At 42.0% G+C, this 14,473-nt stretch overlaps 3 protein-coding genes across 3 annotated transcripts; 1 reads left to right on the forward strand and 2 right to left on the reverse strand.

Annotated features, from left to right (window-relative positions):
* The first annotated feature begins 71 nt into the window (after window positions 1-71).
* apex1 (APEX nuclease (multifunctional DNA repair enzyme) 1) lies at window positions 72-3,394 on the forward strand. Its single transcript, XM_079655714.1, has 5 exons — window positions 72-190; window positions 1,081-1,212; window positions 1,305-1,468; window positions 1,563-1,755; window positions 2,279-3,394. The coding sequence occupies exons 2-5, from the start codon at window positions 1,152-1,154 to the stop codon at window positions 2,791-2,793; spliced, it is 933 nt and encodes a 310-aa protein (XP_079511840.1). The 5' UTR covers window positions 72-190; window positions 1,081-1,151; the 3' UTR covers window positions 2,794-3,394.
* LOC307022817 (uncharacterized protein) lies at window positions 3,374-11,082 on the reverse strand. Its single transcript, XM_079655709.1, has 9 exons — window positions 10,565-11,082; window positions 9,595-9,797; window positions 9,360-9,452; window positions 8,668-8,763; window positions 8,441-8,551; window positions 7,578-7,701; window positions 6,390-7,485; window positions 6,202-6,254; window positions 3,374-5,097 (listed from the first exon to the last, which is right to left on the reverse strand). The coding sequence occupies exons 1-9, from the start codon at window positions 10,596-10,598 to the stop codon at window positions 3,836-3,838; spliced, it is 3,072 nt and encodes a 1,023-aa protein (XP_079511835.1). The 5' UTR covers window positions 10,599-11,082; the 3' UTR covers window positions 3,374-3,835.
* Window positions 11,083-12,164: 1,082 nt separating this feature from the next.
* On the reverse strand, window positions 12,165-14,021 carry LOC307022786 (zinc finger BED domain-containing protein 5-like; the record flags this gene model as incomplete). The annotated part of the gene is made up of 2 exons (XM_079655678.1): window positions 12,165-12,287; window positions 12,387-14,021. 2 exons carry the CDS (start codon window positions 14,019-14,021, stop codon window positions 12,165-12,167), a joined length of 1,758 nt encoding a protein of 585 aa, XP_079511804.1.
* Between the last annotated feature and the right edge of the window lie 452 nt (window positions 14,022-14,473).

Raw genomic sequence — 14,473 nt, forward strand, 5'->3', positions numbered from 1 at the left:
AATTGTGTAGTTTTGTCGATTCAAAAATAAAACACAGTGGGAAAAAAACGTGTTTTGTCATTTATAATCAGGCACAATGAGCAAAGACAGCGCGTGGTCGGAAATCATCGGTGTGCTTTGTGAGCGTGTGTGTGTTGGAGGAGAAGAAGAAGAAGCACTTTGTCTTTTGCATCCTGTTGAGAAAGTGCAAGTAAGATTATTTGCATTTCATTTTCCTGGAACGTGTAGCTGCTTGAAATGAAAACGTTTGCGTAATTTAACCGCATTTGCATTTGGAGATAAATTAAATAAGTAGCTACCTTGGTTATTCATTCAGCAGGCCGTCTGCTGCTCTTTGTCACAGAGCAGCTAGCGTTAGCATACCTTCCATTTAACACGCAAACACTTCAGCTGTTTTTGTTTGCATGCATTTCTTTTACATGCATACTATTAATTTTGCATTCAGCAGTTAGCAAATAAGTTCATATTTTCTATTTAGTGCGTTTGCTGTATGCTCAAACCCTTTGTCAGAGTTTACTGCAGACCGTAGAAAGCGGCTAAGACGCAATATTTGTAAATACATGCATACTTGTAAACAGAAACGTTATGTAATACAAGGACACTGAAAACAACACTTATATTATATGACATGCATTATTTGAAGATACTCAAGCTGATATTCCTTAAAGTAATTTGATAACTGGAAAACTTTTTACCATTTCCTTTGAGTCACTATAAAAAAATAACAGACCGATATATTGACCAATATAAGCGTGATTGTATTTAATGTCTGATACATTAAAAAAAAAACGAGTTCTCAGTGAAGCACATCTCTCATTTAAAAAACTTTACATTTCCAACTATAAACTTAAAGATAAATTTCCTGGTTCTACCAAGAAACATCACTTCTAAACCTTAAATTAATATCCTCAAATTGCTTGTTTTGCCCAACCAGAAGCATAATGATACAGAACAAAAAAAGCAATTTCTTTCTCTACAGTTAAACCTGCAGATTTTTTGGCCTTGATGACAGTTGAGTTTCTGACTTGTGTGTTGCTGTAGCATTTGCCACTTCTATAACAATCGGTTTCGTTTTTCCAGCGGCTCGTGTGCTGTTGTGTGTGCGTGTTGTGTGTCTGCAAAGTGTGTTTGGAGCCAGAGCCAATTCAAGTATGAAGAGAGGAAAGAAGACAGAGGATGCAGCTGCAGATGAGGAAAATGACACAGGCTCTGGTACTACAGCTGTTCTCCACATTAAAACCCTTACACACATTGTCCTGACTTAAATATGTGGCCTGACCCTATGTCTTTATTTCACCTGATAGCTTCAGCAAAGAAAACAAAGAAGGCGAAAGAGCCAGAGGCCCCGATACTGTACGAGGATCCTCCGGACAAAATGACCTGCAAAGATGGACGTGAAGCCAACATGAAGATCACTTCCTGGAACGTTGACGGTCTGAGGGCATGGGTGAAAAAGAATGGCCTGGATGTGAGTTAACAATGAATATAAGCAACATAAAGGATTTCCTGAGTTAAGTATTCAGATTGGTTTTAATGGAAAATGCTTGTGTTCTCCCTTCCAGTGGGTGCGTGAGGAGTCTCCAGATGTTTTGTGTCTGCAGGAGACAAAGTGTGCAGAAAAATCCCTCCCTGCAGCCATCACCTCCATGCCCGAGTATCCTTACAAATATTGGGCAGCGTCCGATGAAAAGGAGGGTTACAGTGGTGTGGCCATGCTCTGCAAGACTGAACCCATCAAGGTCACCTATGGCATTGGTGAGTAGTGTCTTTAACTGTTTTCATTTAAACATATGAACCATGGGCTTTTAATAATCTTTCAAATGCAGGGCATCATTTTAACTGAGCTACAAACTGGGTGCAGTCATTTCTTTAAGTCTCCACTAGGGCTGCTCAATTAATCGTATTTTAATCGCGATTATGGCTTGCAACGATTACGAAAACAACGTAATCGAATAAAACGATTTTTTTAAATTGGTTTTTCAGTTGAGTTATGCTTAAAGTTCAGGGTAATCAACTGTTAAAAACATACTCTTCAAAAAAAAATTCTCCAATAAATTGATGTTTTCAAAGTAAATGGATAATCGTGATATCAATTGACTCAAATAATCGAGATTATGATTTTTGCCATAATCGAGCAGCCCTAGTCTCCACTGGTTGTGATGCAACTGCTCCAACATGCTGCACATAATCCATGTAAAATTCAAACTTGTTGCCTTTGCACTTTTGTATGACTGGAACTGAATACAACTTAAACTGAACCTTCTCTACCTTTCTCCAGGTAAAGAAGAGCATGACAAGGAGGGCCGTGTCATCACTGCCGAGTTCCCCACCTTTTACCTGGTGACCGCCTATGTGCCAAACTCCGGCAGAGGTCTTGTGCGCCTAGATTACCGCAAAACCTGGGACGTGGACTTCCGAGCGTACCTGAGCGAGCTGGACATACAGAAGCCCCTGGTGCTGTGTGGTGACCTTAATGTCGCACACCAGGAGATCGACCTGAAGAACCCCAAGGGGAACAAGAAAAGCGCAGGCTTCACCCCTGATGAGCGCGAAGGCTTCACCAAACTGCTAGAGTCCGGTTTCACCGACAGCTTCCGCGAGCTCTACCCGGAGCAGACCAACGCCTACACCTTCTGGACCTACATGATGAACTCCCGCTCCAAGAACGTGGGCTGGAGGCTCGATTACTTCGTCCTGTCGTCCAGCCTGCTGCCGGGCCTGTGCGACTGCAAGATCCGCAACAAGGCCTTGGGAAGCGACCACTGCCCCATCAGCCTGCACATAGCTGTGTAGCTCAAAGTTTTACATGACCTTTACCGTTTTCTTACTACTGCCATTCAGAATCGTATACCAGTGATTGATAGAGTGAGGTGTTCTTACATGTGCTGTCAAAACTCACTATGTCAGTAGGCTAGGCAGGAGCTTAGATGTGTAGTACTTTTAAATCAAAGTTTTCACATGAAACCTTCAAATAATGACTCCAAAGCAGAACGCCCATTTATCCTGTCATTAAAACAAAACACCTAACCATTGACAAAGCGCGTTCCGGTTTGGTTACTGATAAAAGGTTTAGAGGGTCTCCAGTTTGTCAAGAAGTGTTCGGCGTTGCTTTACCAAGAAGCTAAATGCGAATAGTGGAAAACAAAAACCTTTGAAGCGAGCATAAAGAGTAAAAGACAAAACAGTTTTTCAACAGTGACCCGTAACTGGCTACAAACAAGCCTCCATGCCAGTAACCTACAGTATGTTTGTGTGTTGCTGAACTAAACCACTTTTGCGATGGTTGTGATGTGTTAAAGCCCATTATGTTTGAAGCTTCTTTTCCAAAGCAGTGTTCAATTTTTTTTTTTGTAAAACATGCTCACAATAAAGATTGGATTTATGTAAAACTTTATTCCGTTTGTTATTTGATGACTGACTCAAAATGATTGGACAGATTAGCTACACCACAATGCAACTAAAAATAACACATTCCTCTGCTCAGTGTGCTTCAATCTACAGCTCAGTGAAAGATTGAAAGACCCCTCCACATTTCTTAAATCTCAATCTCTACATATATGGCAACCATTCCATTCCAGTGTCTGTTGAATTCCAACACAGAAATGTTGTCAGTAGTTCATGAATCAAATAATAATAATAATTTACTATAAATAGTAAAACCAGGGAAACTGATAATGCTGCAGTGTTCTCTTAATTGTTTCCAGAGCTGTAGCTAGAAATCATTTTCTAAACAATATAAAGTCATAATCTAAGAACAGTTACTTTTTGTCCTATTCTAATCTAGCGTCAAGCTATATACCCTTCAAAATATGACATCTCAAATTAAAAACCTTGACTATGTTAACTTCATGCTATGTGTCCGTTGATGCATTTTGAGATTGTAAGACTGTCTGAACCCCTTCCCACACTCGACACAGGGGTATGGTTTTTCCCCTGAATGTGTTCGCTGGTGCCTCTTCAGGCGGTTGGCACTGAGGAAGCTCTTGTCACAATCGGTGCACGAGTACGGCCGGACTCCGGTGTGGTAGCGCAGATGTATGGTCAGGTAGCACGACTGAGTGAATCTCTTGCCACAGTGGGGGCACTGAAAGGGCTTGTGGCCCGTGTGGAAACGTTCGTGCTTCAGAAGCTCTGCGTGGGAAAAGAAGCCCTTCCCGCAGTCAGAGCAGAGGAATGGCCGCTCGCCTGAATGAGTCAGCTCGTGTCTTATCAACGTCGCCTTATAGACAAAGCTCTTGTCACACTGCGAGCAGCTGAAAACGTTTTCCCTGGTGTGGCACCGCTCGTGCTTCTTCATGTTCCGTTCCCTCTTGAAGCTTTTGCCACAGAAAGAACACATGAAGGGCATTTCCTCTGAGTGGATCTTCATGTGGCTCAGCAAACCACCATTGTAGAGAAATCCCTTGCCACACTGTGTGCATATGTGCGGCCGCTCCTTTTGATGGATGCGCTGATGTGCGGTGAGAGCTGCCCGGTAGGCGAAGCTCTTTCCGCAGTTGCAGGTGTGCACTCTTTCTTCCTGGTGAGTTTGGAGGTGCCTGTTGAGGTAGCTGGCACATCTGAAGCCCAGGTCACAGCGAGGGCATTTGTAAGAGTGCTCCACCTTGTCAGCATCCTCACCGTGCGTTTTTAGGTGTCTTACAAGTGCAGACTTCCAGGCAAACGCCCGGCCACACTCTGAACACAGATACTCGCCGTTCTCCATGTGGGTGCTCTTGTGCTCCCTCTGAGCCACCAGCGACTTAAAGAACTCCCCGCAGATCAGGCACTCATACCTGCGCCCCGACTTGTGCGTCTGCCTGTGCCTCTCCAGCGACTGTTTGAAGGAGAACCGGCGTCCGCATTGAGAACACAAGAAGGGCTGCTCGCCTGTGTGGATGCGCTGGTGGGCTTTCAGTAAGGACTGGAACTTAAAGCTCTTCTCACAGTCAGCACAACTAAAACGTCCCTCTTCATCTGTAAGGGGCTGAAAGGCCATCTCGTCAGTCTCAACAGAGTGGACTTTTTCAATGTGCTGCTGGACCTTTGCTTCTTCTGTGTGCTGGAAGGAGCACTTCGGACAGTGGATCGAAGTCGATGAGCCATCTGCCACAAAACCTATTTGAAAAATAGAACAACAGTGTTAGGAGTTTTTATTAGAGCCATCAAAAAGGGATTTAATGGCGCATTTCCACTACAGTGCGGAGCGTGGTTGTTTTTGGTTGCGTTTCCACTAGGCGTAGTTCCGGCTAGCGGGTACTTTTTCACAGTTTTCTGGCTCTCCAAAATCGAGGTTCTTTCCGGGCCAACAACCGGGCTGAGTATGCTAAACTAGTGAGAGAATCGCTGGCAACTTCAACAAAATGAACATATTTTACCGTGATTTAATTGTAATACACGTTTCAAAATGATGCCGAAGTAACAACATACTGATACCGGTTAGTAAAAACCATGAATTAATGCTTTGACAAGTCTGCAGACAGACGGCAGGCGAAATGCGTGTTTTCTGAATGGAGATCGGCTAAGCTAACGCAGTATATGCTCCGACCGTCCACACTCACAACAACGGCCTATACAGACATAAATAAACCAACGACTGTATTCACCATGACACAGACAGTCTGTGGTTTGTACTTGTTTAACTTCTGTCTATTTTCTGAACAGATATGAGGAGCTGTGAGCTCTGAGAGCTAACAGCTAACGGCTGATGTTGGTTTTGTGTTTCGCATTGAAGATGACGTCACGGCTCCGCCTACACTGCGTTACTATAGTTACTACCCCAGTTCCTAAACTGTAATGGAAACGCAGCATAAAGTGAGCCTACAAAGGCCTAACGATACCGTACTAAGCCGTGCGAGGCCCTGCAGTGGAAATGCCCCATGAGTGATCTCAAAGATTACAAATGGATTTAAAAAAACAACGTTATGTGTCTAGAACTAAAGGATTGCAAAGAATCAGTTGGAAATGTTCCCGTGAATTTTTTTTTTTAAAGCTGTGCAATATTGACCTGTAATGTATCCAATATATAATAAAGCAGCCTTTCAAAGCACTTAAGGACATTCAACATAAAATACTTTTAACTATGATGATGCTAACAATACCATTTACATATTAGGCAGGTTACTGTCATTATACATTATTGTATATGTTATGTGGCGTTTAAGTCCTTTTAATAACTGATTGTGAAAGATCAATAGAATATATTTCTAAAAGTGAACTCACTCTCATCACCGTCCTTCGATGAGACCATGGATGACCCATAAGAGTGCTCAGCACTGTTAAAGAGACAGGAGAAAAATTAGAGGAAACGCTTGATCAGGATATTATCTATTACATTCAATTCACTAATCCTGTCCTAAAAGCAGCATCTCAAGAAAAAACATTTGTGAGACAATAGAACGGGTTTTTACCAAGTGAAAGGCGAAGGCTTCAGGTCCGGGGGGTTGGCCTTGGTGATATCCATCATTCTTTTAGTGGCCATGTGCTTTTGTAAATGTATCACCCGGACCTTCATGGTGGGTTTGCGCTTGCGGCCACTTGTGCGGACCTTCACTAGGGAAACGACTTCATTGTCAAGTTCAGGGGCCGTGCCTTCAGGCTCAGAGGTGAGAGGCTCACTGCTCTGAACCTCTGCGTTCTCTGGATCTGGATCTGCGTTATCAACACTCACATTGCCGTTATCTAAAACCACCTCAAGCCCATCATCATGGCTCTCTGGCAGATTATTTGCATTGTGATCATCAGTGTGAGTTTTCACGTGCCTTGCGAGGGCCAGCTCCCAGTTAAATGTCTTGTTGCATTGATCACACATGTAAACGCCGTCTTCCATGTGTGTCTGCTTGTGCTCTGTGCGGGCTGACAGAGAGTGGAAGGTCTCTCTGCAGATCTGGCAGCTGTACTTTTGTCCAGTCTTGTGCGTGTGTCTGTGTCTGTCAAGAGACTGCCTGAAAGAGAAGCAGCGACCGCAGTCATTGCACCGGTGGGGGCGTTCACCAGTGTGGATGACCCTGTGGGCGATTAGCGAAGAGGCAAACTTAAATTTCTTCTCGCAGTCTGGGCAGTCATTAAGTCCAACAGAGATTTTTTGTTGGGAAGGTGCCAGAACGTTGTTGTTATCCTCTGAATGGATTGAGTTTTCCAAACCGCTTAAATATTTTGGTTGTATCGCTTCTTCCCTTGCTTCGGCCACTTCTTCTTCCATTGTTGTCTCTGCAGGAGGCACTACCAGCGAATCTTCAGGCACCATGCTAGTGTCCGTTCCTTCAAAGCTGTTTTCACCCATCACCACCTTGATGTCATCGCTTGTGTCTAATTCGACCTCTGCGTAATCCGTCACTGTGATTATTTCAACTGCTACGTCATTCACGAACGATGCAGTGTGCCTGTCATCACTGAGGCCTTGCAGTAGATCTGATTGGTCGGGATGTTCTTTAGGCTTTGCCACTCTACTGGGGGGAATTGCAGAGAGGGAGGACAGGATGCCGTTGTCCATACTAGAAGGTGGAACTGCACAGAAAAATACAAAAATGACACGAAAGGTATCATCATAGAGCTCTCTAAGTGAAAGATAAAAGATGCTGTTGTGCAAAGGGACTTACCATGTTGCTCTAAATGCCCAAGGTGTTTGTAGTGCTGGAGCAATTTTTTCAGGTATGTAGGCTCAGCTACCAAATGCACCCAATCCTCCAAGAAATAGCATTCGGCTCCAAGCCAGGAAATAGTCTGCGGATAATGCATGAAAACGCACATCACACTATATCCAATATAATTAAAAGAATATAACTTAAAAAGTAGGAAACCAAGACATCCCATTTGCAGATAAAGGGGACAGCTTGGATGTTTGAAAGCGGAGTTGTATAAGGTATAATACACTAAAGATAATACATAATGAGTGTATTACCTTAAGTGGATGCATTGGCAACAATGTGCTTCTTTGTTAGGGGGTGACAGCAACACCTACGTAAGGACCGACTTTAAAAATCAATATCAGTTAGGTATACGCTATATTAAGAATCTTTTTCACTACTTTAGCATGCCACGAGGCAGCTCAATATACATTTCCTATGAGGATCTGAAGCCTTAATGTATGCTCACCTTGAAGCCATCAGATATTGGAAAAAATAAGTTGTGAAAATTACTACTTTATTTAGTTATTAGTATAGCTAATCTCAATGTTTTTCAGTATCTGGTTATTCAAAGTGAGCATGCTAGAACAGGCCACCAATTAGCACGGCACCATCTTGCAAACACTGCCAATTTGCATAAACTTAAAACTTATATTGATTTATTTAGGGACCTAAAAAAACGTTTTCACAGCAGCAGATTGTTTAACTGACCACTGGTACTACTATCTGCTTTCCCAAACTTCTATCAAATATAGGTTATACACTGACTATCGCTTATGCACGTATTCTTTGATGGTGACACACTGTTTACTTGTTATTAAAATGATCTTCCTCACCTGCTCGAGGTCAGGAACTGGCAACAGCTGAGCTAGCCGACAAAGGAACTCTGAAAACAGCATCTTCAAATCACTGTCATACTGAGGTCCATACTCAGCAGGGAAGACCTCCTTTAGAAGAAAGAAAAAATAACCTTTGACTGAATTTAGCTTAATTTCACAAGTAATGGCAAACAACATGTACAGGTGGATATTGCTCCACAGACGAGTAAGTGATACCGTCTTACCGAGAAAAAGTCTTGTCTCTCTTTGGGATCTTTGAGCAGAGTCTGGATCAACTCGAGAAAGTTAACCACCACTTCCTCCTCTTGGGATTCTTTCACCTAAAACATTGGCATGACAGTTACAGATATTACAAGTCTGGTACTGGATCATTTTCCTATGTGTTGTTGATTAACTTGTTGCCACAACTTCTCCTTACAATAGTTGATCTAAGACAGGGGTGTCCAAACTACGGCCCGGGGGCAAAATGCGGCCCTCAGCAAATTCAAAGATTAGAATGGAATATGGCCCAAACTTGTGCTTGTCTTATATTGTACTTCTTAACTATAAATGCAAAAAATATATTACACAGTAGTATTCATCTGTTAATAAGACCACTTTTCTAATAAATTCAGTTGGAAACATTTTCCAACATATCTTAGTTGATAAGAAAAAATCCCAATGACTTAATTACACAACAAGCTTGAAATACACCCTTCCTATTTCTCCTTATTATAATCAATCTGAGGCTTCTGTTTTAAAGGATGAGCTGCCAACACTCACAAGCATCATTAGATTGATTTTGCCAACTTATAACTGAACTTATGAGGCAATATACCTCTAGTGAGTGGCCCAGCTTTGGACACCCCTGATTTAAGAGGTAAAAATTATTTGAAACTGACTAGAAACTGTTAAAACTGTAGACTATATCATTTACCAGAGTGGGGTGTGGTGATTTCATCTGGTCCAGATGAGACAAGATGAAGTCAGGATCCATAAACTGTTCACTCCGACACAGCTCTAGAATATACTGAGGAGGAAAAATAGACAAACGTTGTGATAGAATACGTATGTGATTCATACATCATTAGTTGCCTTTTTAAGTCTTGCTCCATCTTAAAGACATATAACATACGCTATGAATGCCTTGTGTCCTCTCTACTGTGACTCACCCTTGCTCTTAATCCCAGGTTAAGTTGCATCCTGTGCTTGCACATTAATAGCTCTGGGACCATGTCCATCACAAAAGAGACAAACTCTGCCAGTTTCCAGTAGTTCATGACATCTTGTTTCTTCAAAATATGCCACATAGAGGCAGACATAAGTTGGAAAGGTGGGACCAGGAGGCGCAGTGATGAAAGAGGTAAAGGCTCACCTAAAACAGAAAAACAGAAAAGCCCTCAGACTGACAGTGGATGTAGCTGACCTATATGTCCTATTTATCCTAATTCAACTGAACTAATATGCAATTGGTCTACAAAACTAAATAAAATGTAGAGTGTTATAATTAATGGTCAGAAATATTGTTCAATGATGGGGAGTCAGACATAGGCTGTAATTTACAGTTAATACTGAAGTCAGTCTAGTATTAATTTGGTGAAATTGATTTGAACAATAAAATGATGTATGATGATGAGTCATAACATACAAACCCCCACGGAAATAACAAGAGTACTTTTTAAGATGCTATGTTGTCCATCCCTAATTTTCGTTCAAGCACCAGGACCATGCTTTTGTTTATTCCCTTACTGTCGCAGGAATAGCGATGTGTTTTTAATTCAACCTTAACAGAAACACTGAGTGCATGTTCAATAAAGACAACGTTGCTCTAATAAAGTAAACTAGAGTAATGCCGTGTATAGCCTGTACATAACTTACACTTACTCGCCATTAAACTATACCAATCATATTCATATGGAAATATCTTTATATACAAACATACAGTCTACAGACATTGTGCATGCAGTATTATATGCGATGCTATATTAAACAAGTAAAGGTAAAGTTACTAACCGATAATCAGTATGCTAGTTTACGAAGCTAACCTGGCTAGAGTAAAAGCTGTGCTAACAGTCAAAGTTATCTGAAATATCAACGACTTTTCCCACAAAAAAGTTTTCTCGGTTTTTTTAGCAAACAAACCTTTTGTAACAGCCATGAAGACACTTGAGTCCATCTTGTCGGTGTTGACAGTAGGAGTAACTGTTAGCTGGTGTTAGCTGCTTTGAGCTAACTAGCTACCCATCCACAGTAAGCTAGTGCCAAGAGTAACTAAATGACAAAGACGACACAGCTATGCCAAGGAAACTACAAAACTCCTCTCTGAATGAGAGGGGCACTACATGGAAACGTATAAGTATTCAAAAGTATTATGGTAGAATTAATATGTCAGGAACCCCTTCTTCCTTTATGTTTTAATGGTAGGCCAGGTAACATTTTCTCTGTGTTACTGCCACCTGTTGGTTATCACCAATAGTTTTATTTTAGATTGCTGAGCGACCTGAATCTGAAAATGTATAAATATACTCAAAAAGATTTTGGATTTATGGAATATAGAGGTGCCACGTTCTTTGTGATCCAACAAACCACAACAATGCAGCCACACTAGGAATTACTTTACTCTTCATTCATTAACATCTTTGAAAGGCCAAAAAGAATAATACTTATATTTCGCCACTTCCAATCAACCAACCGCCAAAAATAATAACCCAGTTAAAATGAATACAGACAGTAAGAGCTTAGTACATATTACCATGCAACCAAAGTTGGTTGATGAACACAGCCTCAAACACAAGAACACAGAAGCCTAAGGCATCGGAAAGGCTATCCTATCCTCACTATTCCCATTACCTATGTTTTTACATTTTCTTTAGATAATTGTGTTTCCAAGAAGAATTGAAAATTGCTTTAAATAAAAAATGGTTTATGGTTTTAAGCTAACCGTTCAATACAGTAAATAATGAAATTGTAAGGCAAATTATGCTATCAATTTAGAGAATCCGAATGCACTTTCACTATCTGACGTGTTTATGATGCGCCAGCGGACGTCATTGCGTGCGTCTGATGCTGTGGTGAAACTATGGAAACTACAGTGTTCTATACCAGGGGTTCCCAAACTTTTCCATGCCAAGGCCCCCCAAAAATCATTAGCTTCTGGCCGGGGACCCCCTTTGCAAACCCACCAACAATGCTACAAAATATGTCACACATCAACTTTAAGAACGTTTTTGTTACTTTTATTCTCTATTCAATACTGTAATTATTACATTTGTTTAGCATGAGAATAATATTAACAATATGTTTTCAACACAGAATAAGATTTGTATGGCAGGGCATCTTTGTTCCACCACAATGTTTTTCTTATTATAGACACTATGTCGCAATACATTTTACCCTACAGAAAATATATTTACATATGCAAGAGTTTTTTTTTTTTGTCTTTCTTGCATTATGTCTTCAAAAGTTTTCAGTCAAAAAAGAAAAAAAATCTATTAAACTGACTTGGTTCTGTAAGTTCAACACTATATTCCCACTGAATAACAAACCTTTCAACAAACTGTTGATGATACAAAAACAGAAAAAAGAAACCAAACCTCTCTTTTGTGTGTGTGTGTGTGTGTGTGTGTGTGTGTGTGTGTGTGTGTGTGTGTGTGTGTGTGTGTGTGTGTGTGTGTGTGTGTGTGTGTGTGTGTGTGTGTGTGTGTGTGTGTGTGTGTGTTGGAAGTGACAGACAGTGATCACACTAGTGGGAGGGATGGGCTTGGTGGCTCCTACACAGTCTGTCAAGCCTGGGCTTAATGTCTGTCAGTGCCATACGCATGTCATTGTCCACATGTAGACGTGCTCTATGTTTAGTTTTGAGTACCTTTAAAGTTGAAAAGCCAGACTCACACAAGTAAGTTGTTGCAAAAGGGAGAAGGCATTTCAGTGCCCTGTCAGCCAAGGTGGGATAGTCCTTTCTTACATGTAGCCAGTAGTTAGACAGGGGAAGAGCCTCAAAGTTTAGTTTTAAATCCCCTGAGTTTGTCATCTCAATCAGCTCCTCCTGTGACTTTATGTCCAAACTAGAACCGACACCGGGGGAAAAGGGGTTCCTAACCCAGTTTAAATGTGTGTTTTCAAGGTCAGGGAAATAGTCTTTAAAATATCCTTGGAGGTGCTCCAGGTGGGACTGGATCATTGGAGAGATGGAGCCCAAATCATCACATGACAGCAGCTCCTGGTGAAGTAGTGGGAACATCTCTGTGACTCCCTCCTGGAGCTTGTTTGACCACAGCATAATCTTTTTGGAAAAAGCACGCACTTTGTCTTGCACCTGCAGTATGTACGTGTCACGTCCTTGCATGCTTTGGTTCAGTACATTTAGATGCAGAAAAATGTCTGACATGTATGCAAGTTTGCGGATCCAGGTTGCATCAGTGAACCGCTCTGCCAGCTGATGCTTTTCAGAAGAGAGGAACTCTCCAACCTCCCTCCGCAGCTCATAGACACGGTTCAAAACTGCGCCCCGTGACAGCCAGCGCACGTTTGAGTGAAGCAGCAGCCCCTCAAAACGGGCGCCCATCTCATTACAAAGCAGGGTAAACAGTCTGTGTTTCAAGGGGCGGGCTTTAATAAAATTCACCACTTGTACAACCTCCTGTAGTACCTGATTCAACTCGTTATCCATCCTTTTTGCGACAAGTGCCTCACGGTGGAGCATGTAGTGTGTGGCGACTACATGCGGGGCTTTCTGCTTAATGAGAGCGGTCACTCCACTGATCTTGCCGGTCATTGCCGCGGCTCCGTCCGAACACACCCCCACACAGCGGGCCCAGTTCAATCCGTTAGACTCGATGTAATCGTCCAAAACTTGAAAAATATCTTTCCCAGTGGTTCTTCTTTCAAGTGCTTTACAAAACAGTATTTCCTCGACAAATCTCTCCTGGGAAATAAATCGAATGTACACAAGCAGTTGGGCCTCATTCGATATGTCTGTGCTCTCATCTAGTTGAAGAGCGAAGTACTCGCTGGCTCTCACCTGCTCCAAAAGCTGAGCAGATACGTCCTGCGCCATGTCACCAATCCGTCGGCTGACGGTGTTGTCCGAGAGTGGGACAGCGTCAATTTTTTTAGCAGCATCCTCGCCAAGCAATTCTCGGACAATGTCTTTGGTAGCTGGTAAAAGCAAATCCTCTCCGATTGTGTGAGGTTTTTTTGCACGAGCAATGTGGTATGAAGCTAAAAATGATGCCTTCAGGGCCCGCTCGGGAACGGTAGCTTGCTGTGTGAATGCAGCAGATTGCCTGGCCAAATGCTCCTCTTTACGTCTGAAGAAGTCTGCCGTTTTTTCGGCCTCTGCCGGATGTTTTTGCATCAAGTGACGCTGAAGTTTCGAAGGTTTTAAACACTCGTTTGAGAGGGTCTCCAGACAGAGCACACACTTCGGGCAATCATGGCCATTTTTCTGTATGGCTGTAAAGCCATACTTAATGTACGCTGCCTCGTACCTTCTGATTTTAATTGGCCAGGAGTTCTTAGGTTTTTTTGCAGCAGTGTCCTCCACAGCAGGGCTGTTGGTCGGTTCCGTTGACCTGTTCTTTGTCAAAAACCTGTCCATTTTGAGCTAGCTAGCTTGCTCGCTTGAGGAGCAAAGCAGCTTGATAAATGGCGCAAACCGCCAGGTCTAAACATGACGTCATGGCGTCGTGAACGATGTTTTGACTGGTAGGCAATCAGAAAGATGACTATGGCAAATTATATGTTCCATTATTATAAATTATATTTTATAATTATGATTTTTTTTAAAAAATCAGATTTAAAATATTTATTAAAAAATAATTAGATTTTTTTTTTTTTGTCTTTCCTTTTTTTTCTTATCTTCCCTCCAATTTTCCGAGGCCCCCCTAGCGCCCCCTGGCGGCCCCCCAGGGGGCCGCGGCCCCTACTTTGAAAACCACTGTTCTATACAACGGACTACAACATGGATGTATAATAAGAACGAGGGACTACTGTAAACTCATCTAGAGACTCTGCACCGTGCTCTGATGCTGTTGTTTTATGCTTTATGAA

This window comes from Notothenia rossii, assembly GCF_949606895.1.
Source record: "Notothenia rossii genome assembly, chromosome: 10".
Classification (NCBI taxonomy): Eukaryota; Metazoa; Chordata; class Actinopteri; order Perciformes; family Nototheniidae; genus Notothenia; species Notothenia rossii.

Coding starts and splice junctions, on each gene's coding strand:
- apex1 (XM_079655714.1), top strand. CDS start 1,152: ATGAAGAGAGGAAAGAAGACAGAGGATGCAGCTGCAGATGAGGAAAAT. Junction 1,213..1,304: donor GGAAAATGACACAGGCTCTG/GTACTACAGCTG, acceptor TTCACCTGATAG/CTTCAGCAAAGAAAACAAAG. Junction 1,469..1,562: donor TGAAAAAGAATGGCCTGGAT/GTGAGTTAACAA, acceptor TCTCCCTTCCAG/TGGGTGCGTGAGGAGTCTCC.
- LOC307022817 (XM_079655709.1), bottom strand. CDS start 10,598: ATGGACTCAAGTGTCTTCATGGCTGTTACAAAAG. Junction 9,798..10,564: donor CTTCATGGCTGTTACAAAAG/GTTTGTTTGCTA, acceptor TTTCTGTTTTAG/GTGAGCCTTTACCTCTTTCA. Junction 9,453..9,594: donor ACCTGGGATTAAGAGCAAGG/GTGAGTCACAGT, acceptor TTTCCTCCTCAG/TATATTCTAGAGCTGTGTCG.